This window comes from Apus apus, chromosome 4 (genome assembly GCF_020740795.1).
Source record: "Apus apus isolate bApuApu2 chromosome 4, bApuApu2.pri.cur, whole genome shotgun sequence".
NCBI classification, from domain to species: domain Eukaryota; kingdom Metazoa; phylum Chordata; class Aves; order Apodiformes; family Apodidae; genus Apus; species Apus apus.
The window spans coordinates 5,050,562-5,075,461 of NC_067285.1; the positions used below are offsets into that span (position 1 = coordinate 5,050,562).

The 24,900-nt window shown below is 38.0% G+C and overlaps 1 protein-coding gene across 6 annotated transcripts in view; it reads left to right on the forward strand.

Moving 5' to 3' along the window:
- ATE1 (arginyltransferase 1) overlaps positions 1-24,900 on the forward strand; it is an 81,065-nt gene that overhangs the window by 15,098 nt on the left and 41,067 nt on the right. For all 6 annotated transcript variants that reach the window (XM_051618889.1, XM_051618890.1, XM_051618893.1 and 3 more), the window contains 3 exons: positions 7,789-7,821; positions 14,213-14,394; positions 17,945-18,044. In XM_051618889.1, the coding sequence (XP_051474849.1) occupies positions 7,789-7,821; positions 14,213-14,394; positions 17,945-18,044 (315 nt within the window). The remainder of the gene's footprint in view (positions 1-7,788; positions 7,822-14,212; positions 14,395-17,944; positions 18,045-24,900) is intronic.

Below are 24,900 nucleotides of genomic sequence, written 5' to 3' on the forward strand. Positions count from 1 at the left end.
GCTAGGCTGGTTTAATATTAACCTTATTATGTTAAAAGGCAATTTTAGGAATAAATTTAAAATGTTGGTAATTATTTGAAAGTACCACTAATTTGGAAAGTTATAAAACTCAATATTAACCAAGGGTTTATGAACCATGAAGCTGATTGTTCCTCAGCAAGTGTAAAAGAAGGCCCTCTTGCTGCACCTATGCAACATCTATACATTTTTTGGTCAAGATTTTATGTGAGAAAGGGGAACAGGTAATTTCCAGGACAGGGAATCCATGGAATACTTGACACCAAAGATAACTTTGAACTTCTGGACTCTCTCTGGTTAGTGCCACGTTGAGACCAGTGGTAACTGGTCTGTCAGTGTCCTTCAATACAGTGGGTGTTTTTGAATTTTCTGTTTTCTTCCTTACTTTCTCCTCTCTTTCTTCTGCATCTCTGATGGAGCCTGCTGTAGCACTAAGAATAGTGTATGTTCATGTGCAAGAATTTAGTTTGAGATTTTGCTGAGTCCTGCAATGGATTTTGCTGCTGCAGTGCTGATTCCTGACTGCTGCTGTGGCTTCTGCTTGTTCTAATAAAATCATGGTAGAAAATTCATAGTGGAATAAACTTTTTTTCCAAGTCCCAGAGTTGCTGTTAGTGATGCAGTGATGAAACTTGCCTTTTCTATGGAAGCAGCATCACAGTCTTCAGTGCCACTCTCTTTGGTGAGCAGAGATTGTGGTAAAATAGAAGCATATTAGCTATCTACCAAAAAAGCTCATATTCTAGGAACAGTTTTGAGTATGTCATTGCTCCTGGAATCAAAAATAATTTAGCTTTTGAGTGATTTTTTTTCAAATCTCAGTCTTTATCTTGACATAAAAGCTTACAACTATTTTCTGCATAGGCTTTTTAACTATTGTTTATCTGCATTTCTCTTACAACTTGCCTTGGAAATCTCCTCAAGCCTTTCAAAAACTTTTAGCCAGTTGCTACAGGATTTCAGCTTCAAAACTGACCTGGTTGTCTCTGTGCTTCTGAGTGCAGTCAAGTGCTGATGTTACACAAAGTTGTTGGCACCTGAGAGTACTTATGTCAGCTTCTTTTTATTGAATTGAATTGGTGTCCTGAGGCAGAACATAGCAAATTATTTTCTAATTAAAGGTAGCTTCATAATTCTTGCTATTAAATAGTGCTGTGGAAGAACTGATTTTTCAATTTTTCTCTGTGGGAACATAAAACCTTATTATGTTGCTATGTAAATGCAGAGTCATCCACTTTTTTAGTAGTATATGTTCTCCTGTCTTAAAAAGAGCTGTTGGAAAAAATCAGAAGAATTAGGGAGAACCTCAACAGATTATGAAGTGGTAAAGTATAAGTAGCTTCTGAATGAGGTTAAGAAAAATTCATGGAAAATAGGTGTATCACTGCCTATTGGACAGGTTTATCCAAGGCTTCTCCTGAATTAGCCAAGTTCCTGAACTCATTTTTTGGAAGCTGTGAAAATGTGCAAGGGAAGAACCTGTTCTAGTGTTTGTCACATTTTATGCATTTCTTCTGGCCCTTTACGAAAGTACTGTATGTGGACCTTTCTCTCAGGTCCAAGAAAGCAGCTCCCCTGAATAGTTCCCAAGATACTAGAGCTATTTTTCACTAGCTTTTGTTTTTTTTTCTTTCCTAAAGTAGTAGATGTTTTTAATCCCATTTAGTAAGTGGATCTGTGTCTATAACATAGGAAAGGCACTAATAAAATCAATAGCAAGGTGTGCATGTCTACAAGTTATTTGTTTGGGGTTTTTTTCTGCTTGGTTGTTGCTTGTCTTTATTTTGTGAAACCAGTGAAGCTATAATGAAAATAAACTGAAATAATAAAGGCCTGTAAAAAAACCCACAACCATCTGAGAAAGGGAGACTGCTGTGATAAACAGAGGTCGTAGGCTGAGCATCCTTTACTTGAACAAAGGCAGATTGGATGGGGCTTGGAGCACCTTGATCTAGTGGGAGGTGTCCCTGCCCATGCAGAGGTTTGGAACTTGATGATCTTTAAGGTCCCTTCAAACTCAAACCATTCTATGATTTTATGAAGTGTTGCTATTAGTGAAAGATCAGTTGGAACACAAGTTATAGAGCTGATCAGCAGATCAAGAGTACCATAATTATGCAAACAAGTTGTGTGAATGGCAGTTTGTCCATCTTTTTTTCTTCATTTGTCCTAAACAATATAATCATGTTACAGCATAATTCATGCTCAGAGGAATGGACAAATATAGTTTTGGAACCTGAATTTATTTTGTTTTTAAGTGGAGTGAGTTTTAATAGCATATACATATACATCTAGGAAAAAAAAAAGTAATTAACGTATGGAAGGAGGATTTGAGAACAAGACAGAAGAGGGAACTTTTTGAGTCTTGTATAAACCCAAGAGGCAGAAAAACTTTATAGGATCAAGTGCTGGTGGTAGACAGTGGAGATGGCTTTCTCTAGGGGTGTATTGCAGCCTGTTAACCTGGTTCTACTACCAGAAACAGAGAAAAATATGAGAGCTTTAGCTTTGTAGAATTACAGTACAAAAATCTGAAGACAAGGTAGAAACAACATAGAAAAGAACAGTAAGCAAGTACAAGGGCATAGGCTGGCTCTTCAGATGAGAACATTGGGCTAAAGGAAGCTTAGTAATAGTTCTGGCTTGTCTTCTGCTTTGCTAAGAGCAATTCACATTTGTAAATGTTGTAACTGTTACTCAACAGCAAAAATACCTTTGTTTCTTTGCAAGAAATGCAGGGAGGGCTTTGCAAAATGCCAGTCTCCAGGAAGATGCTGTGATCCAACTCTACCCCAGCTTCAGGGTGATTAACTGAGTATATGGAAATATTAATTTCAGTTGGTGAGAACTTTTTGCCACGTGCATATCTTTTGTGGTTTCTATGAGGTGTCAAAATGTATTTCTTGGTGTTTAAATGATAGATGCAGAAGTGGGACTCTGGAGGCAGAGATTTTAAATGAAATCAATACAATGAAAAGATTTCTTCTTGGCACTTTCCAAAAGGAGATTTTTTGATCCCAGTGATGTGATCAGTGGCTTATTTGGATGGGATAGGGGGTATCTCTAGCAGTAGTTCTTAATGACGTGTCATCTCACCAGAGGCATTGCATTTCTGACCCAATGTTGTCCTCTTAAAAAATGTTTCTTGAAGACAATTATAGAAGCTGTCAGCATATTTTGCACACGTTCACACACCTTCTTATCTAAAAGCTCTCAGCTGGCTTAGTTCTTTAGGTGCATTCAGTTCATATGCTAAAAAAAAATATCAGTGCCTTTCATTCCAAACTGAGTTTTGCATATAACAGATTGTCATGTAAAAATTGAAAACTGCTGCTTCTCTAGTGAATGTGATGATTGATCTGGGTGGTATAAAACAGATGCAGTACACCTAGTCCATTGATGTGATTTTTAGGCTTCAAGTCTTTTTACAGTAGTCTTTGTCTTTAAGAAACAAGGCTGAAGAGTGACTGAAACAAGCTCTGTGGCAGCTACACAAGTTAGAAAACATTTCCATAAAAGATCATAAAAATTCTACAGTAGTTTCCAGAAAAGAGCCAGAGTGAACAGTTTATTGCTGTTTAGACCTTCTGAAGCAAATGTTTTATTTAACTTTTCATGAGCGTTTTGTAATGACAAACTTGTAGAAAAACAGTCTCAGTTCCCTCTTGCAGAGCTAGCTGGACACTCTTTGCTTTCTGCTTAACTAAATATTTGCCTTGGGAGAAAAGAATTTCACAACACACAAAAGATACACTGTTTGAAAAGGTGCAAAAAATTACTGACCTAGGTATGGTGAGTCTTTTCTTTCCCTGTTTTTTGGGTTTTTCAGTGTGGTGGTTTTGAGGTGGTGTGTGTTTTTTTTTTTTTGTAATTGCCTCTCAGAAATCCACTTGAACTAATACAGAAACTGAGTAAATAGCCTGAGAAATGCCAAGGAATAAGAACATTCCAATAAATTTGAAAGCTGCCATCAGCGGCACATTGAAAACTTTTAGGTGTCTCTTACCTAGTTTTGCCTTTTTTTTTTTTTAATCTTTTAGTGAGAGAACACTTAAAAAAGAATCAATAGCCTTGGTGGTTATTTTTAACCTTGTGTAGCTTGCCTCTTCAGCCAAATGACTCTACAGAACTCTTGGCTTAGGTCTTCTGTCAGCTAACCCGAGGTGGGCTGGTCACAGCTGCTGCAGCAGAGGGTTGCCCTGCAACCAGTTTGTGTTTCAGATCCCTGATAACTCTGACTTCAAGACTTCCAAGTAATACTTCTGGGTCTGCCCAATTCCTTCTGGTCACTTGTGTGGCCCTCGTGGCTGTAGTGCTGTGCATTTATGGATTTTATTCCCAAAATGCCTGTAAGAGCCAAAGGATTTAGGCATCCTGACAAGTAACTTGTCCATAATAATCATTTCAGTTCAGATTCTTCCTGATTTTGACACTGAGTTTTCTCAGTAAACCCATATAAAATTATCTTTACTGTAAGGCTGACAGATCTCTCTTATTTTGAGAGTTTGTTGTGAGCTGACAAAGCCACAGTGACTTCCATCACTCTGTGAGGGAACTGAAATTGTAATTCTGAGATGTATGTTCTGTCCACGCATTCAGCAGTTACTTCTATTTCATTAGTCCCATTCTTACACTGAAAACTACATTTGAGACATGCATTTAAACTGTAAATCCTCTCTTTCTGCATGTACTATGGTTTGAAGGCTCTTTCTTCACCTTCAGGTCTGTGGATATCTCTAAAACTGTATTTTGTTTGCATTCCTGTATTTTGGTAAGTGACTGCTGAAAATGCTAAACAGAGTCAGCCCCAGAGTAAGTCTTAGATTCCTTTGCCAATTCAGCTGTAGCATATTGCCCACTTCAAGGGTGGCAGGATAGTCTGGCACTATCTTTCCTTGTAAAGAAAGTTACTGAGCTCCAGGTGAGACCCGTTCTGATTTAGCATCCAGAGCATCTGAGTATCTTCCCCCACCTATCAAAGGAAGCAGGTGTTAACACTCTAGTCTTATTACCATGTTTTAAAGCTGTTCATGTGCTTTTATTCAAGCAAGTAGCTTTGAGTTGAACCAAGCCTTTTTGTTTTTCTGTGTTTCCCCCCTCCTTTAATTTAATTCTCAGTGATGTGTTCCTCTCTTCTTTTTATTAACTGTGTTTAAACTTATTTCCCATTGTTCTCTTGGTTCCTTAGTTTGCACCAAAGTAAAAATGTTGTGGATTTCATATATAGGATAGAGTTTTTTAAAAGACTGAAGTGTAAGTAATTCAGTTTACAATTAAAATTAGAAAAGCATGACTTTGTGAAAGGAATATTAATTGTGCTTGTGTGACAATGAGTTATTTTACATGCAACATAGTTTTTGACTGTATTACTTTTGTCACTTACTGGATGATTTTTGAATGGTGTTCATAAAAGTCTTGCAGTATTAAATGAGTTTGCTAATTTAGAAACTGAATCTTAAGTTTACTTCAGTTTAAATATATGTGTAGACTTGGTATATTCCTAGGTTATGATAAAAGTGCTGTGGATTTGTGGGTAGGAGAGTAAGGGTTGAGAAGATAACAGCAGGGGTCACTGGATCTGAAGTATTAATTAAATTCTCCTGCTCTTTGTGTCAATTAAATTATTTCTTAACAAACCTACAACCAAAAATTGTTGAGATTTAGGGTAATTGCTTCTGAATTGACTTCTAGAGAAGATTTACAGTCCTCTGAAGTTTTCTAGGACTTAGGAAAATTGTTTAATATGAGAACTTTAGCAAGCAAGTATCAACAGGTGAAGTAATACATAAGAAGACTTGCAATGTTTTTTTCCCTGTAATGTTGTGATGGAAATTCATGGGCAGTTAAGATTTTTTTCTAGCCAACAGTGTAGATAGATGTAGCATTATGTGCTCCCTAGCAAGCAGAAATTTTGCTTAGGTACACTTAAAAAGTCCTGCCTCACCCTCAAAGCCAAGGGATTGTACAGCAGGGCCTGAAGAATTGAGAAAACTATTTGAAAAGTGGTGTTGGTTCAGTTTTCTCACCCATAGGGTTTAGCTTGCACTATAAAGCTAAAGTTACAAGTTAAGAACTATTGGGGGTCTTCTGACATGCAAATTAATAACACATGGTTTATTTTTTCTGAAGCCTGCACTCTGAAATCACTGGCTATAAGGACACTTGCAGTGTAGGAATTTGTAACTCTGTTCTTTTTTTATGGGATCATCACTCAATAATTCAAGTTTCAAATGACTTTTTGTTTCCTCTAAGTATTTTCTGGGTTTTTTTCCTCTCTTCTCTCTTTCTAGTCACCAAACAAAAACATAATCTAGAATGTTATCAAGATGCCACAGTCATTTTTTGTTTTTTTTCCAAACTCTGTAATTGAGAGTGGTAGTGGCTGGGTCTGAATTAGTTGATTACAGGAAATGCACAGTCCTCTGTCTTCACCAGCACCTTATAGAAATTCAGTGTGCAAAGGTTTACCATGAATCCATAAATCAGCTGCTGCTGTGGTTTGAGAGGGAAAAGTCTGAAATATGGCTTCTGCAAGGTCATGATTCTTTTAGCATCAACAAATGCACTAGAGACGTAGTCTTGGAGGTTACAGTTGTGTTCACCTTGAGTTATATTGAGAATAGTCTAGTTAATGTTTGCAGATTGATATTTATATATATATCAATCTATGAGATGTTGTGGTTTTATTTCTAAAATCTGCTTTATAGCACCTTCTGTAGAAAAGAGGAAGTTCTAATTACTTTGGCTGTATATGGAATTCCATCCTAAGTCAGCAATTTAAAATATTGGCACTTTCTGTTTTTGCCTGCCTTCCTCTCTTCCCCTTCCCTGGGAAAAAATGTGATAACTGACAAGTAATTAACACATTTTTTGTATTCTTTAAATTGAATAATCTTCTTTAATCTCAGAAATTCGTAGAATTCTTGACAACAAAATCTTAATCAGATTTTTGTAGATGTCCATATATATTCTTTTAATCAAACTTTTGATTAAAAGTTCCTGTTTGCTATTACTTTGCAGTTGGGGAACTGTTGGCTTATGAAATGATCCAGCTATTACAAAATGGGCAATTAAACCATGTAACATGTCCTAGGTTTTTAACAAAGGGTTATTTCAGGGTTAAACACATACCAGAACTTCATCACATGTTGAATGTAGAATCCACCCATAAGGAAGTATTTGTATCAAACACGTAAATGATGGTATATAAATAACTATTACATTTTATTGCTCTTAGAATCTTTAACAAGCTCCAGAACATTAAAACCTTGCCTTTTGGGTTGATTATCTGCAGGACATTGTTTTGTATTGAGTAAAAAATTTAGGTTTGAAAATGCTTGCACTTTCAGGAAGTTGATTTTTTTTCCTCCCTCTTCTTTATCCTTAAAATGAGCTTGCTTATGACTTTGAATGTAAATAGACTTAATTAATTTATATTAAGAGATATGAGGGTCCTAACTCCCTTGCTTTATTGATGGGGCAGGTACCAGTGGGACAATGGGAAAAGACTTTTATATAGAGGAAATCCTTTTGGTAGTTAATTGTTATATCTCTTAGTAGTTCTAAATGAAGTAGAACACGGGAGTTTGTTTATGGACATTTTAACTTGAAAATCTGATGGTGTTTTGCAAATATATGGTTTTGAAACAGGGTATTTGGCTGTTAATGTGTCCTGAAGTACTGCTAATATTTTTTTTTTTTCTTTTTCTGCTTTGCACATTTGGACTGTCTTATTGGACACACATTTCTGATGAACCTGCCTTGATGCAGTTCACACGATTCCTCTGTGATTCTCCTCTGGAGGTATGTATTCCTTCTAGATGCAAGTTTTGAAATGAGTGTGTTCTTCCCTCTCCACTCTCTGTAGAGAGCAAACCATTATGGTATAGAACCATAAAATAGAATGGTTTGGGTTGGAAAGGACCTTAAAGCTCATCTAGTTCCAGCACCCATGCCATGAGCAGGGACACCTCCCACCAGCCCAGGTTGCTTCCAGCCCCATCCAACCTGCCCTTGAACACTGCCAGGGATGGGGCAGCCACAGCTTCTCTGGGCAGCCTGGGCCAGGGTCTCACCACCCTCACAGGGAAGAATTTCTTCCTGATGTCTAACCCAAATCTCCCCTCTTTCAGTTTAAAACCATTACCCCTTCTCCTATCACTGTCTTTTCTGATGAAAAGCCCCTCCCCAGCTTTCCTGGAGCGACTTCAGGCACTGGAAGGTGCTCTAAGGTCTCCCTGGAGCCTTCTCCAGGCTGAACACCCCAACCTTCTCAGCCTGTCTGCAGAGCAGAGCTGCTCCAGCTCTCTCATCAGCTTCATGGCCTCCTTTGGACTCCCTCCCAACAGCTCCATGTCCTTCTTATGTTGGGGGCCCCAGAGCTGGACACAGGTGGGTGTCACACAGATGGCCATATGGGTGGACATAGATGGGTGTCAGAGTGTTTGTATCATCATGGGCTGGTAAGGAAGACAGCACTGTGTTTTCAGAGGAGTGTCCAGGCTGCTTTGCTGGATGGTAACCTGGATAATCAGCTGCCACTGAATTTCATATTGCTGCATTAAGAGACAGTATCAGAAAATGCTCTGTCTTTTCTGCTCTTGATTAATTTCTATGAAAGCAAATAATAAATAACGTGCTGAGCTGGCTTTTGGTGACAATCTGAGTTACAAGTTTAGAAGAGATGCTGGTGCTTCATTTCAAGTAAACAGACTGCTACAGATTTCTTGCACTGTCTTTCTTGTTAATCTCAAGGAGTTCAGGACCGCGTGACTGTAATGAAATTGTCAGGTTATAGTAATTACACTAGTAATTTGATCTGTTGCAGCTTGAATGAATCCATGTGTGGAGAGTCTGTTGCTTTTCTCTGCTGAGTCCACTGGCCTTTACATTCCTGAAAGCTGAAGAGTAATAGAGCTCATTAGACTTTATAGGAAAAGGGCTTTTATCACCTCGTCAACTCAGGCAGCAGACTGCCATTATATTCTTAATTTTGTATGGCTACGTAGATGTTGATGCAGGCTTCCCTGCCAGGTTTATACCAGTATTGTTTCTTACAGACACTTTTTATTGACATTTCGAAGCTTGAATTAAATTTTGTGTGGCACCACTACAGATGTCTTCAATTAGATGAAGTTAAATAAAAGGGGGTTGTATATCGGAGGCCAAGGGATTCTTGAAATTCTTTATTCTGAAACAGTTGCCACAAGCCAATCTAGTTGTGTGGAGTCTGTTTACTCTTCAGAGCAAAAAAATAGTATAAAATAAGATGTAAACCTTACATTATTTCAATTTGTAATTTTTTTTTTTTTTTTTTAAATATTACTATTACCTGTAGATAGGAGGAACACCTGAGCTCTTGCTGTCTTTATTTACTCATTTGACTGTTCTGGTTAGTTTCTGTTTTGGCTTTGGGCTCTGGCACAAAAGATGAACAATTAAAAAAATATATGTATGCCTGTTTAATCAGTTGGTTTTATAGGATCTTTCTGTAGTTGTTTACACTCTGCTCTTGTTTAACCATCCTGATTACTTTTAAATTATCAGCTCAGTTTGCTGCAACGTGGTTCAGTCTTCAGTGATTCACATATCAGTATGGAGAACAGAATGGATCCAGCAGGATGGAAAGTGAGCTGCCTTTCATTATGTGAATGATCAGTTCTCACTTTGTTTGCCTTTATCCATGTTGAGGTGCTTTTGAGTCCTAATGAACTGAAAGGTGCTTGTGAATCTCTGCTCTTCAAAAAGCACATCAGCTTCTGCTCCACCTGATTTTATTTATTGATATGGGTTAATTTTTAGGAGATGTAAAAACAATTTACACAATTACAGATCTGTCATTTCCAGGATCACCTTCTGTAGAATGTCACATTTTAGTCACATCTGATGTGGTGCTTAGGACTGAATCCAAACCAATTTCAGTTAGATCTATTGGCAAATTGCTTTTTCTTACAGTGGGGTAGGCATCACCATGATGTCTACATGGTGATACTCACAGTTTCTGGCTGTTGAAGTCCTCTGTACCTTCCATGCTTCACTAATCTTTAGCATTTTAAGCTTACTATCACTGTCCTGATTCAAGAGTTGAGAGTGTAGCTCAAATACTATTCCAGTAGGGTACAGAAGTTAACTCTGTAGACAGTGTCTTAGAGATTGCAGCAGTGGGTTGATTTACTTTGTTTGATACGGACTCATGGAGTTTGTCAGGTTGAAGGAACCTCTTAAGATCATCTAGTCCAACCCTCCTGCTCGAGCAGGGTTGGCTAGAGCAGATTGTCCAGAACCATGGGTTTGGAGTATCTCCAAGGATGGAGACCACAACCTCTCTGAGCAGCCTGTGCCATCCTTTGACCACCTTCTCAGGTAAAACCTGTTTCCTTCTGTTCAGGTTGAGTTTCATGTGTTTTCATTTGCACAAATTGCCTCTTGTCCTCTCAGTGGTGACTACTGAGAAGAGTCTGGCTACCTTATCTTCATTCCCTCCCACAAGGTATTTCTACATACTGATAAAACCTCCCTGAGTTATCTGTTCTCAAGGCTGAAGAGTCAAGCTTTCTCAAGCTCTCCTTAAACCTCAGATGCTCCAGCCCCTTAGTCACCCTGATGGTCCTTATGGACTTCTCTCAGTAAATCCATAATTTTTTGGTACTGGGGAGCCCAGCACTGGGCCCAGCACCACAAAGGCAGCCTCCCCAGTGCTGAGCAGACAAGAGCTCACCTCCCTCCACCCTCTCCCCAGCACAGCCCAGGATGCTCTTGCCCTTTTCAGCTGCAAGGGTGCCTTTGCTGGCTGTTTTTTACTGAAAACATGCAGTGCTACCTCTCGGCTGACACAGCCTATATTTGTAGGCTGCTTTCACAGCATCTCCACTAATCCCTAATGAAAGGAGGACGTCATCATGAAAAGGAAATCTGCTGCAAACTAAGAGATAGAAATCTACCATATGGCAGGCTGTGTGTGTGTGTGCCTTGGGGAAAGGAGCTGCTGGAATTAATCACTTCACTTCTTCGGCAGATAATTTCCACTGGAGTGTAGAAGTCAAAGGTTTCCTGGCTCTTTAATTTTTTTCCTTTTTCTTTGTGTAAGGAATAGCATAGATTTCAGATCTTCCTCCTCCCTCCATCCACGGCAGAGGGTAAAAATGAAAAAGTTCAAGATAGGAAATGCCATGAAACTTTGCAGAGAAAAAGAATCATGTGGTTAGTACGGTCAGGACCCATTTTGGGTAGATGAGTCTGCAGTGCCTTTGCAGTTGCACAGTGGTCTGGCATGCTGGTTAACAAGAGCAATTTCCCTAATGATAATAACAACAATAATAACAGATTTATTATTATTTCTTAAACGTTAGAGAGACCAATGTGCTTTGAAGAAAACTGAGTGCTCTCACCATCACTGAAGTTCAGTTATAAGCAGTTATTAAATTGAGGTGCACTGATTGGGGCAATATGTCATACCAGTTGCTATTAAATATTTAAATTTTAATAATACCTTAAAATTTGATCAGCCAAATGTATTCACAGAATCACTGGTGAGGAGAATATGGAGACAAGTGGAATTAACCTGGTGGAAAAGATGGCATTTTTCTCTGCATCATAGTATAAACATTGGAGAGAAAATTGCTTGTTTTAACTTCTGTCCTGGATTTAGGGTTTTTTTTATTGCTTCAAGATCAGGTTATATTAATTCATTGTACTGATGTTTGAGGAGAAATAGTTAATTTTAAACAAGCTGGTCCTTCTGGACTGATTCCAGGGTTATTGTGTATTATTTTGGGTAGATAAGGTAACCCTTCCCTGGTGGGGCTTGCTCACCTGGTGTCACTGGTATATTTTACATCACCTTTGACAAGCATGGTCCCAGGTGGTCAAGGCAGTGGTGTGAAATGCTATAACCTGCTTCAGGAAAATGTTTCATATTGTAGAGCTGTTTCATGTCAAATTGCCTGGATGGTGCATGAGAAACCAAGTTAAAGGAGCCAAGTATTCATTGAGAAATTGGAGAAAACATAATACTTACAAGTGTTACAAAGGATTACATTGTGTGAAAACTTTTCAAGGAAGAGGAAAATGTTACTCTCTTTAAAAATGTTATTTGCTTAATGTAATGGAGATCCCTGAACATTTTGCCTGAATTCAGTGCTGTGCTTGTTATGTTTGTTATAGAACATAGCCCCTTTTATGCTCGTGACATTTCACTATAATTGCATTAGAGAAATAACTGTAGTTTATATTTTCCTATGAGTTCTGAACTGATTCTAATGCTTTAATTTGCAGAGGACTGGTGACCAAATCCATGGGATGCCATGTGGAGGTTTGGGGTCCCACACAGACACAACATTCATTTAACTTCACAAGAAGTTGCTTTGAACAAAAATCTTTTCCATTTTGGCTCAGACTATCCTTTTTATCATTCATTAAATCCTATATGATGAGGATTTGACAAAGAAAGAAAATATGTTTTAACTTCAATTTAAGCCTGTGTTATGTTACCAATCACATTTCCCCTTGGCTTGCAGGACGTTTCATTTTTTCTGTCACTAACTGCACCTTGGCAGCTGAGAGGAGAACTTAACCTGTGTAGAGAAATCCTTAGAGAAAAGTCTCTTGACTGTGTCCCAGCTGAAAAGTTTTTCAGTTGGCCATGTGATTTCATTTGGCTCTACTGAAAAGTTGAGGATATTGTATAAAACCATAACTGTTGAATAAGTAGGCTTTACCTGAATGAGAAGAACCCAGTTTAAGATGGTACTATCTAATATCCTTGTATACTGCAGGTTGAGCTCTCAAATGGTTGATCATTTCCCTTCTACAGTATTTGTAGCTCCATATCTTAGTTTGATGCTATATAACCGTATACAGAAAGCAAAGATTTTATTGTATCACCTCTCTTTTGGGTTTTATTAGTTGGGTAAGTCAGCTGAAATTATTTTTGTTCACGTGATTGATTTCTTTTGACACACGTGGTACCAATTAGAATAACTTCTACTGCCCATCATCTCTTCAGTCTGTGCTACTGTATCAAAATACTTGATTAAACCCACCTTCTGTTGTTGTAATGCAAAACAGTTGGTAATGGTAGGCAATATTGTCAGATTTATTGAGTGAGAAGCAGCTTTCTGCAAATCTGGCAATGCAGTGAAAAACAGGACTAGATGGATAATTGAGTTGAGCACAGTGGAATTCAGGATTAAAGTAAACTTGATGTGGGAGAAAAAGGCATGCCAAAGTTGGTTGTGTAAGACAGTTTAAATCAGGAGATAATTTTCTTCTGAATTTGAAGCATCAGTTTCTGGCTCTAGGTGCTTTACCCCTTCTGGAGGCATACTTGAGTGCACATCCAAAACCACAGCACACAAGAATAGTGAATTCCTCAGTGCTTTGTGCAGAAGATACTCTGATGTGGGCCGACAAAGAAGAAGCTCCACAGGTTCTGTTGCAACACGGAGTTTCAGGTTTCGTTGCTCATAACGAGTAAACCTCACATCAAGAGTAAGCCTTTAATTTCTTTTCGTAAATGCTTTTCTCAAGCAACTTTAATGGCCACTCTGAGAAAATGAGTTTCTGTTGCCAAAGTGCTTCCAGTACTTGAGGGCACTGAGGACAGAAAGTGGTGGAGGAACTAGTTGAAGACCTAGCTGAAGATCTCTGCTCACTGCAGGGGATGTGTTTGTGTGTTTGACTGGGTAACCTTTAAAGGTTCCCTCCAACCCAAACCATTCAGATTCTAACTAGGCAGTCACAGCCAGCTTTGGGATGTGCCAGCACAGTGTAGTGTCTGCATTTCACCTTTCTGCCTTTGAGCTTTGTCTCGTTGAAGAGGAAGTAGGTCAAATTGAAGAGTATCTGCAGAACGTGGTTTCCTGCGATAATGCGTCAATAACTTGATGAATCCCACTGCTGTTTAGTCACTTCAGTACTACAGATGCTAGATGGCAAAGGCTACTTGCAGATCTGTGTTTGGGAGGGGTCCTGTGTAGTGTTTACCACTCATGGGTACAGCAAAGGTCACAAATGATACAGTCAATTCACGTTGTTTTCACTGTTTCTCAAATTCCTTGCTTCCTTTTTCTCAACGTGGATAGCAGGAGTCATTTCTCACTGTATTTACTTCTGGTGTTCAAATTCCTTCCAAACTGTTGTTTCTGCTGGAAGCCTACCTGTCAGACAGTTGCACCTCTCTCTTGTTTTTGCTTAGGCAGAGAATGCACCAGATGGACCAGACTGTGGTTATGGGTCTTTCCACCAGCAATACTGGCTGGATGGGAAGATCGTTGCTGTGGGTGTAATTGATATCCTGCCCTACTGCGTGTCCTCAGTCTACCTGTACTATGATCCAGACTATTCTTTCTTATCTTTGGGAGTCTACTCTGCATTAAGGTAAGAGGGCTTTTTTGTTATCTGGTCAGACATAATAGTAAGAATTGATACTTATTTCCAAACTTGAGCTTTTATTTTCAGTCTAAACATATACTGGTAACACTGTCTCTAACAAAGTACTTGTGGTTTGTTTGGTTTTGGTTTTTTAAAATTCTTTACAGTTGGTTGTATTTCAAATAGATTTTTAATTGTCATCCTTTAAATAGGGATCTACCTTTCTAGTTACCTAAATACTTTTAAAAACTAAAAAAACACTCAGAAATTAAATACCTACTTTTTATTGCCCCTGAAAATAATTTAGTGTTGCTTGGTTTCAGCAGGAAAAGCTCCTTCTTTGTTTAAATAGAAATAATTCTTCCTTTGACCTTTTTCTTAGCCAAGTCACCAAATGAAATTAATCACTTTTATGGTTTTATACACATTGAGATCATAAATAATGCAGTACCTAAAAACCATTGTCTTCTGAATTAGTAGTCTTCTGCTGTACTAGCACTAAGTTTTCAAGTATGTTAATCTCATTATCTATGTCTTTTAGAAAGCCTGATGGAGAGAGTAAGTCTGTGAATTTTAAAAGCCTTAAATTAACTATCAATGTGGTCTTGCAAAACAGCAGTGATAGTGAGTAATGCTTTCACTGTGGGTAAAACTTGTATGCTAAATTGCATGTTGCTGGTTTTCTTCCATCAACAATTTAATGATTCCATTATTTTTATAAAGGGAATAAAAACAAACACTAAAGGAGTGGAAATATTTGTGCATCTCAGTTTTTTTCTTAGCATTTTTGTTTCTCTGTTTACGTGAAGAAAGTTGGTCACAGACATGTGGTGTTCCCAGGGAGGTTCTCACGAAGCAACTGGGTTGAAGCTCCTGCCAGACATGTTAGTTTTCAGTCTTCTCTGGGTCTGAAAAGTTCTAGCAAAAAGTCTTTGCCTGTTGAGAATTGCAGTGCACTCTCTGAGGTACTGCTGAGGCATCTCCAGTGGCCTGTGTCTAAAAGAGCCTCAATTGTCATTTTTCTGAGGCATCCAGTGGCACTGATGATTTTATAGAATTAATCAGAATTATCAGATCTAAAAAACATGTTGGAACTCCTGTGGTTTAGAATTGATCATTTTTTTCTGTCTATTAGTGGTCTAGATTTTTAGAAGCATTTTCTTACCTATGCTAGAGACTTGAAATTAGGCTATTTTTTTCCATGCAAGGTGAGCATGTAACATAAAATACTAAGTCCTCGTGAGAGTTGGTTTTTAGTATTTGTACATATCACAGCGCTTTGTGTAATAACAGACTGACATAATCCATGAATTCTTGAAATGATTTGAAGCTTTCTACATAATACATTTAAAACTTGGTGGGTGCAACATGCGTGCGTGGCTCAACTAGTGAAAAAGCAGCTTATAAATCCTGCAGCATTGAAGGCAATAAAAATGAATCCCCAACAGTGTTAGAGGGAGCCAAGCGTTGTGTTCTTTCAAAAGGGAGAAAAAAAAAAACTGGAGAGTTAGGGAGGGTTTAGGAAGTTGCAGAGGAATCTGATCCCTTCAAAGCTGTTGCCAATTTTACTCCAAGGAGGTTAAACTGCATTGCAGTGCTGTCACTTCCACTTCATGCTACTTGGAGAATTTTTGCTGCTGAGTCGTAGAAAGGCTGGGATTTGAAGATCATTTGAAATATGAAGGATTGGAAGTAAAGAATGAGGGGAAAAGCAGCTACCTGTGAAATACCAGTTTTACCAAAGGAAAATAAAATCATCAAGAAATAGTGAGTGATTCTTATTTGCAGGAAAAAGTTATACCTTCCCCCTGCTACCTAAAATCATGAATGGTAGACAAGCACAGAATTCATCATCTGTTCTGTAAGGAGGGCAAGAACTCTTGGGATTGGGTTGTTTAGCACTGAAACACTGTCTGAATTTTATATTGATGAAATCAGTAGATGTGTTCCTTGCTAGCTGCCTCCTCTTGCCAAGCACCAACATTGTAACTCTTCAGATGTGCACCATACCTGAAGGCTTTACAGGAAAGTAATTGCAAGCATGTGGTCCCTTTTCCATAGGGATTCAGGCAGCTAGGTGGGAGCTATGCACTGCCCTGACACCTGATTGCTGCTCCTGCTTTCAAATGATGGGGTCAGAGGATTCTCTTGTGTTGGATCACAGCATATGCTCCTGGATGGAGGAAAGAGAAGGATGCTTTAGCATCTCCCAGTAAAACCTTGCCTGGAGTGGAGTTGGACAAATAGATAAATGGAAGATAGAGCAAGACCTTGAGTTGAGGGTGTGTATGTGGGGTGTATGGCTGGAGACTGGGACATGTGAAGACATGGCAGCAGTTCTGAGCAAGCTAGCTTGGCTGTCCTCTGCACTAATTTGCTGGCACCAAGCCTCCTTACCCATGCTAAGCCTGCTGCTGCAGCCCAGTTTTTGCCTCATTACGTTATGGTCTGTTTACTCCCCTTTGAGTCTCGTCGTGTTATTAAATCAAACAGTGTAGTCCAATTGGAAAGAGTGCTTAAGGGATTTTCAAGTGCAAAGGTATTTTTTTTTTAGTCTTCCAGGTTTTTTTTGAGTTGCAGGAAGGTATTTGTTTAATTAGGATAATCTGCATGGCTTTTTATGTAAGGCTTTTTATGCCATGTCTTAAGGATTACACATATGAAGTGCATCTTTAGAGGTTTTTGGAAGAGCACGCTTTCCTACATGCACATGCTCATATCCTCTGTCCCTTTGACATTGAAAGCAGGAACTAATATCCATATTTTATCAAATTGTTACCAATGTGAACTGGAAAGTTACAAATGCTGTGAAAATGAACATTATATTGGAAACACTGGCAGAATCTTTGTAAGAATACCGTTTTCCTCATGCCAGTGAAATAAAAAGCAAGGCTATTTTGCAATTCATTGATGCATCTCTTTCAAATTAAATGAGAAAATCCAACAAACAAACATGGGGTAGGTGAAAAATACCTTTTGTTGCAGAAAGATGGATATTTTTACATGCAAATTGCTAGGATGCAAATAAGAGAACAAACACAAGCCTTGAATCTTGATTTTTAAAGTATAGTGTGATTTTTCCAGAGCCCCATTAGCCAGGCTGTGTGCAACAGCTGGGCCAGATCTCTGCAAAATTCCAGTGTACATTAATATTAACAAGAAAGCTGTTATATAGAGGCTATTGGTCACTTTAGTTGAATTTCAAGTCAATGAATCGGTGGGACAAAACACAAAAATGAAAGTATTTTAAAGCATGACATGGTATTTTGCATTGTAGTGATTTGTTTGGTTTTTAAGCCTTAATTTTCAGTTTATTATCTTTGGGCTTTTAAGCCTTAATTTTCAGTTTATTATCTTTGGGCTTTTAAGCATTAATTTTCAGTTTATTATCTTTGGGCTTTTAAGCATTAATTTTCAGTTTATTTTTTATTTGATGGAAGCCTAGTCCTTTAAATAGGTCACAAGCCAGGTAGCTGTAAAATATTTCAATAAGAAGAGGTAAAATGAATGTAAGAATTGTATTCAAAAGTAATTAGTCTCTTCTTTCCTTTTGCAGGGAAATTGCTTTCACCAGGCAACTTCATGAAAAAGCTCCTGATCTCTCTTTTTATTATATGGGTTTCTACATTCATTCATGCCCCAAAATGAGATACAAGGTAAAGTGTGTTTTTACTTATTTCCTTAGTGTACTATTATCCAAAGCATTTGACAGTGTTTGTAGTAATATAATATTTTGTAATTGTCATTTTGGATTTTAATGTAGACCTTACATGGTTAAATTTTAATGTTGGTTACTATTTAACTTGGCTTAGGAGTGTTGTGGGTTTTTTTTAATTTAGCTGCACATGGTATTTATTACAAGTTGGCTTATAAGCAGTTCAAATGGAGAGGTTTTCAAGGCTGTCAGATAAATAGTTTGTCATTTGGTTACCTGGCTATCTCATGTTTGCAGTTTATCTTCCAATAGACTAAAATTCTCCCTATTTTAGGTTTGTGTGTTTGTGGAGCTGCTGCTTGGTGACTGTCAGCAGTGAGAAGGTGCCTTTGTGGTCTTGGCTGTACTTGGTTTTTTCCTCTTTGCTTTTTGTTAGAGACAGGGGACTCGCTCTGCCAGTGAAACCAGTGACAAGCTGGTTAGCAGCAATCTTGAAGCCAGGTAGGAGATTTTGGAGGAGAGGGTCAGGAGAATCCACAGCATGTTAAAAGTAACCCACCTATCCCCAGATCTCCTTTGTAACTTGTTAGCTTCAACTTTGTTTAGACCTGAGTGCCTAAGGGTTCTCTCCTCTGTGTTTTTTAGATCTCATTAATATGGTGTCTTTTCTTTGCAAATGCCTCATTGCTTTTTGAACATTAAGGTACCATTTCAGAGTACTGAACATTTACACGTAACCACATATATCTCTTAATACTGTGGATAGATACAAAGCTCATAAAAATCTAGAGTAAGAGGTGCAGTGTTTTAATTATTTTTTCCCCTCAAAGTGGGCTAAAAGTCTGCAGTGTTTTTGGCCAGTTTTCAAATACCAAAAATGGTGAGGCTCGTTGGAGTGATGGTTGTGATGGGAAAAAACATTTCAGCTTTATGGTGGCCTACACTGCACGTGACCATGACCAGTCAATCTTCTGAAAAAATATAACAAAATATACAACAAAATATAAAACATCCTTTTGTTAGATGTTTGTCTGTCCTTTTCCCCACACCTCTCCCCCCTCTTTGCCAACTTGAGTTTATCACCTGCCTCTGCTGACCAAACAAAGAGAGCATTATGTTTGAGGGAAGCAAATGAGTGAGTTGGAAAAAACTGCCTCTGTCATCTAAATAAAGGCTATCTCATCACCAGCTTGAGCCATAGGCTCTGATTATCTGCTCTTCTCTTTGGAAATATTTAAAACTTTGGGATGATTTGCTCATATTGAGACACTGCAATTTAATGTCCTTTGTTCTACAATCTACGTACTTAAAGACGTGTAAAAATAATGCATTTAGTTTACTAGGGCATTTAAGGATCAAATCTGATTATAATGTCAAAAAGTATTCCTATTCTGAAAGAAATCATTGTTAAGAAACTCTGGGCTCATCTACTGGTTGTAAGTTTTAAATAAAATGTGAGCTTTGTATACATGGATTAAACGAAGCTTCTAAACAAGCCAATGTATCAAAGTAGCCAGCAAACCCTACAGAGTTAACCTCTGTAGCCACTATCCATTTGTATTATTTATTTATAATGTGTTATCACTTCTTTTGGGCCTGTGCTGTCATTTGAAAATCTGTGATCAAGAATATAAGTTTCTCATGATGCTTCTAGTTTTCATTCTCAAATGATAGGAATGGAATAAACTGTAGTGAGATTATTCTAATGACTTTTTTTTTTACCCCACAAAAGCTTTTTTTCTTCCCTTCCTTAGGCTTAATAACTGTCTGATATTACTGTGATTTGGTAGAATATGCACTTTACTCTTCCAGAAACCTCTACATCTCAATGTGCTTGGGTGATTTAAGTGTGGCCCAGCATGAGAATTACTGGGGCAGGGGGTGGGGAGAAGAAGAAAGCTTGTATATGGATATTTAGAACACACACAATAGTAGGTAAGTAATGCCCTGTGTTGGGAGAGGAGTTATTTAATAAATTAATTGCAAGGGTCTTTTGTATTTCCTTTCCTGTGTATATTTGCTTTAGAAGTGGCCAAATGTAATTGAAAATCAGGTTGACGTTAATTCTGTAGCTCCACTTTACCCTCTCTGAAATAGTACACAGGAAACACTTTGAAACTAAGCTTTGAAATGTGTCTGGATAATGCTACTACTCTTGTGAAGTGATTGGTAGTGGTAAAGTAGGGTGGGTAAGAACTGATTTTGCAGATTAAGTAATTTCAGTAATGCCTGGTTGACTTAGAGGCATTACATGTTGAAGATGTTGCTTTATTCCAATTTAATAGAGATGTTAGAGGCTCCTTTAATGATATTAGTGTGGAATAATGACAGGCTGTAGGTAACTGCTGCTAAGCTGATGTCAGGTAAGCTAATTAAATGCAGGAAAGGAAGGAGCTGAAGAGCTAACCATTGGTTTTTATCCTCTGCTTGTAATTTTCTTTGCAAATCACTTGTCCTAGGATGTTTAGAAATGGAGGCTAACCACAGGTTCACTTTATAGGAGCAGTGTCTTATGAAGAACCCATACATGCTACACTTATTTACAGTGAACTCACAAGATTTCTTCTGGATTCTAACTTGTTTGTGGATCTAAAGTAATAGTCATATAAGTTTTTAAAGCATTGGTAATAGATGACCATGTGTACTGGTGACTGAGCCAGCTTCTCCCTTCTGCATCAGATCATCTTGGTCATCTTGTGTGCTCTAAGGAGGTCCAAGGCATTGATAGACTATTTTGTTGTAATATCTATTTTTAATAAGGCTGCTAATATGCTTGTCCTGCATTCTGTACAGCTCTTCTTAAAATGATACCTGTATCTCTACCTGAGAAGGTGTCTTTGAGCAGACACCTTCTGATCTGGCTGGATGTTTTTAGCCACCACTGAGCAGCTCGGGCTGCACTGGCAGAGAATATGTTCTTGGACCTTTTCATCTGAAGTATTCTCTTTCCACAAATGGTGCCATTTTGGACATAAATAGTGTGGAGTCCAGTTGAAGACTGGTTGCCCAGAAGAGGATCTCCAAGTCAGGACTTCTGTGGCTTTGTGATAAAGTTGAAAAATTCTGGATTAACAGGTAGAAAGTCAGTGGTTAATATGGATCAGACATAATTACAGCCACTTTTAAAAACAAAGCTCCCTTTTGACTCTCTGTTCCCTTTCCTTTCATCCCAAACATATGATTGGAGTGTGATTTTAGAACAGTGGAGTCCCAGTAAAATTACTTGGTGTAGGGGAAAGGAATATATTGCAATAATAGGATATTTTTTTAGTTCCCAGCTTCTCTTAGATTGTTCCCCTCTATGGGTTAGTATTTCTAAACTGGTAAAAAAAAATCTACATTAAATTGAGATGGAAGTATTTCTGTAGTCCTATTAGCTATATTAACATGGAAAAATGCTCTGAGAAATCTTGAGCAATGGCTTTGTTCCATTTTTATTTTTTTTCTGGGTAGGTTGGAGTAATGCAAGATTAAAATGGTTCTCTGAAGAAATTAATGACCTTGTGGTAAAACATTTCAGGCTCTGTTAGATGTGGTAGTTCTTATGTTGGAAAATAGTCTCCTGGAAAATTTTCCAGGGCTCATAAGATGCAAAGTCTTTTTCCTAATGCTTTTTGGAGCCTGTGATAAAATTTTTAGTATAAGGAAGTGTTTTACTTTTGGATGATGTTGGACTCAGGCTTGCTTATCATGTGTTTAGCTACTGTATCTGTACTTGTTAATGCTTTTCCATTAAAGAAATTTGTTTACAAGCATAGCTGTAGAATTACAGAAATAAAAGAACCACCTCTACAAGCAGCCATGTTAGAGAGATGCTTGAGAGGATCTTGGGATTTTTTTCTCTGTATTACCCTGCATTTATCCAAGTGAAAAAGGTTACTTCATGGGTCTATGCTACTAAATTCACATTCTCCAGTCACTACTGAGCTCCTTGAGATCCTTTCTGTTCTTTCCATTACAGTTCTTTGATACTAATTTTGAGTCTTGCAGTGGGTGACATTAAATTTGGGATTGTGCTTCTGGTGTAAATAATGTATTAGCTGCCCAGTGTTTGCCGTTTAGACCTCTGCTCCCCTTAAATCAAGCTCTTCTCTGTTCTTGCATTGGGAAGGGGTTGGTGGTGAAGTTTTCCACATGTTTTCTTGCTTCTGGCTTTTCTGAGGCTTTTTCAATGTCAATATTTGCATGGGAATACTGCAGTTGGAGCACGTATTGTTTCTTGTTTTGGTCAATGGTCTGTTTTCCCTGAAGCAGCTCTGCTAAGCCTGTAAATAACCATCAGTGTACTTTGAAGTGGGTAATATTTAATGTCTTCTTGCTGTGTTATCTCTGTGCACCATTTTAAGACCCTTCTATGGTGCGAAGAGGTGTTTTGACTGAAATCTTTATCCAGACTTGTATGCAGGCCAAAATAAATGGAATTATTTCAAACAGTCTCCTTTGGTATCAAGGCATGGCCAGACTTCAGATAGATGGAATACTAGAAAGGGTTCTGAAATGTCAGAAAAGAAACAAAAGGCTGATTCATCTGTGATTAATCATTCTTCAACTAAATACCTCAGACTGACTGTGGTCACAAGTGGTGCCCCTGGAATTTTATGGCACTTGAGAGCCAATTTCTTTGGCTGCTTTCAGGAATTTCAGCATCACTCCTCCTGCAGCAGTGAAATACATCCAGTGGTAGCCTGGCCTTCCACATCCATGGCATCCACAAAGGCCTGGCTCAGCCTCGCCTGTCCTGACTCTTTTGTTGTTCCTGGTTAATCTTTTCAATAAGCTTGGGTATGCTATGTAAGCTGAAATATGTGAGGGAAAGAGACTTAATGTGACATGACTTAATGAGATTCTCTATGATTTTGGGGTATAAGCACACACTGTTTTGGTTCTGCCACTGAGCAGCAGACAGCTTTGCAAAATGTGTCACTACTTCCACACAAAAAGAGCTGGCATGTTTCTACCTCTGTGCTTGGTCTCTTTATTCAGCATGTATTGAAGTTGCTACCAGCTGTCAGCCTGCTTTTCTTTCTGGTGTTACTATTTACCTTCATAATGGGAAAAGATGATAAGCTGAGAGTAGTTTGGACGACTGGAGTTGCTCTGCTCACGTCTGCTAGCACTTGTACTAGTGGCTTTTCCAGGATTAATTTTGTCTGTCTATAGGAATAAATATGCATTCAAATTTGTTCAAAACATAAACAGGTCATAAATAGTCAACTAATTGTTATAGAGTGCCAAGTTGTTACTTGCAATACTACTTGTTAATAAAAAAACTGGAATATCAGGGTTGAAAAACCATTATCTACTCTAAGAAAGCATTAAAGGTTTTGGCAACACAGTGACTTTGATTTTTTTAGCCAGACTGTTAAAAAATAAACAAAGACAGAAACATACAATTATAATAAAACCCTAAAAATGATGAGTTGCAGAAGTGGGGGGGAAATCCCTATTTATCTTCATGTCCTGTTAATGTTCCTTTTAACTGCCTCCTTCCCTCCTATTTCTCCAGCAGACTTGCCCCCTCCCCTACATCAGCAGCTAAGATTGAACATTCATTTCGTCAGATCTGTGAACTTACCCCATGTGTTCCTCCTAATGGTTTGGGTTAGTGACTGAGGGATAAAGATTACTCTGAGTTATATTGGAGTGTTGGCATTAAAACCCAAAGGGATTTTGAGAAGGCTTTGAAAGTGGCTGGCCAGGACTGCCACAAGTATCTTGGGTGATTGACTCGGTGTACATGTGTTAAATGCTTCTGAAAATGAAGTGGCTTTAATGTTCCTTCAAATTGTGACTAGCACAAAAAGTTCTTATCTCCCTACATGTATTTTATGAAATGTGTTTTGACTGGAAGGTTGGCTGGCTGTTTTTTTGGATCTGATAAGTCATATGCTACCTTCAGGATTGCAGTGTTCCTTGCAGCTTGCTACATCCCCCTTTTTTACCCCCTTTATTCTTTTCTTCTTCTGTTGTTCATTCTTCCATAAAAGCTTTCTCCTTTGATCTTTCTCATCTGGAAGACTCTTACTAACTACTTAGAGTCCACACAGTGTAAATGGAAATAAACATCTTGGAATAAACAACTATGAGAAAGTGAAGCAGAGGAAAAATATCAGTGAAAAATTCTCAGTTCTTTTTGGTTTTGAAGTAGTGCTCGTGATAAATATTTAAAAGTATTTCTTATGCACTTTAAGCATCCTAAAAAGTGTTTGAGGTTGCTTTCTAGCTTGCTGCTTGTTTTGCTTTTTTTTTTTTTTTCTTTAAAACATTTCTTGTCAGGTGTTGAGAACTATATTATTACAAGCATCAAAATTCAGGACTGAGGAGATGCCCTATTTTGAATTCCAACAGCTGACACTGAATGCTGCCAATGGATTCCCACTGAAAATATAATTATTAAAAGCAGAATGTAATTTTCCATGTTGTTTTCATAGCAGGTAATGATAATTAATTGCATTCACTAGTTTTTGGGGGTTTTTTCCTAAGCTGCTGGTTTATGCTGTGCGTGATTGGTAAATTGTTACAGTTTTTCCTTGATGCAAGTGTTGAAGCTGTGCTAAATCTCACACAGCATTTGCAGGGTTAAGACCAGTTGGAATCCTGTTTTTTTCTGCTAGGAGCAATCACAGATGCCAGCCATGTCTCTTTTCTTAACTTTATTTTTCCTTTTTAACATATTTGCAATCAGGACTTATTTTTTGGTCAGTTAGAACTCCCTTGGGAAAAATACAAACATGTTCCTGGGGCTTTATTTTTCTCAGTTTGGAAATGTGGATTTCTTTCCAGTTGTTTACTTGAAATTTAAGATGATTGAAGTGCAGCAGAACTGAAGTGAAAATAATATGTATATTTATGCCTGT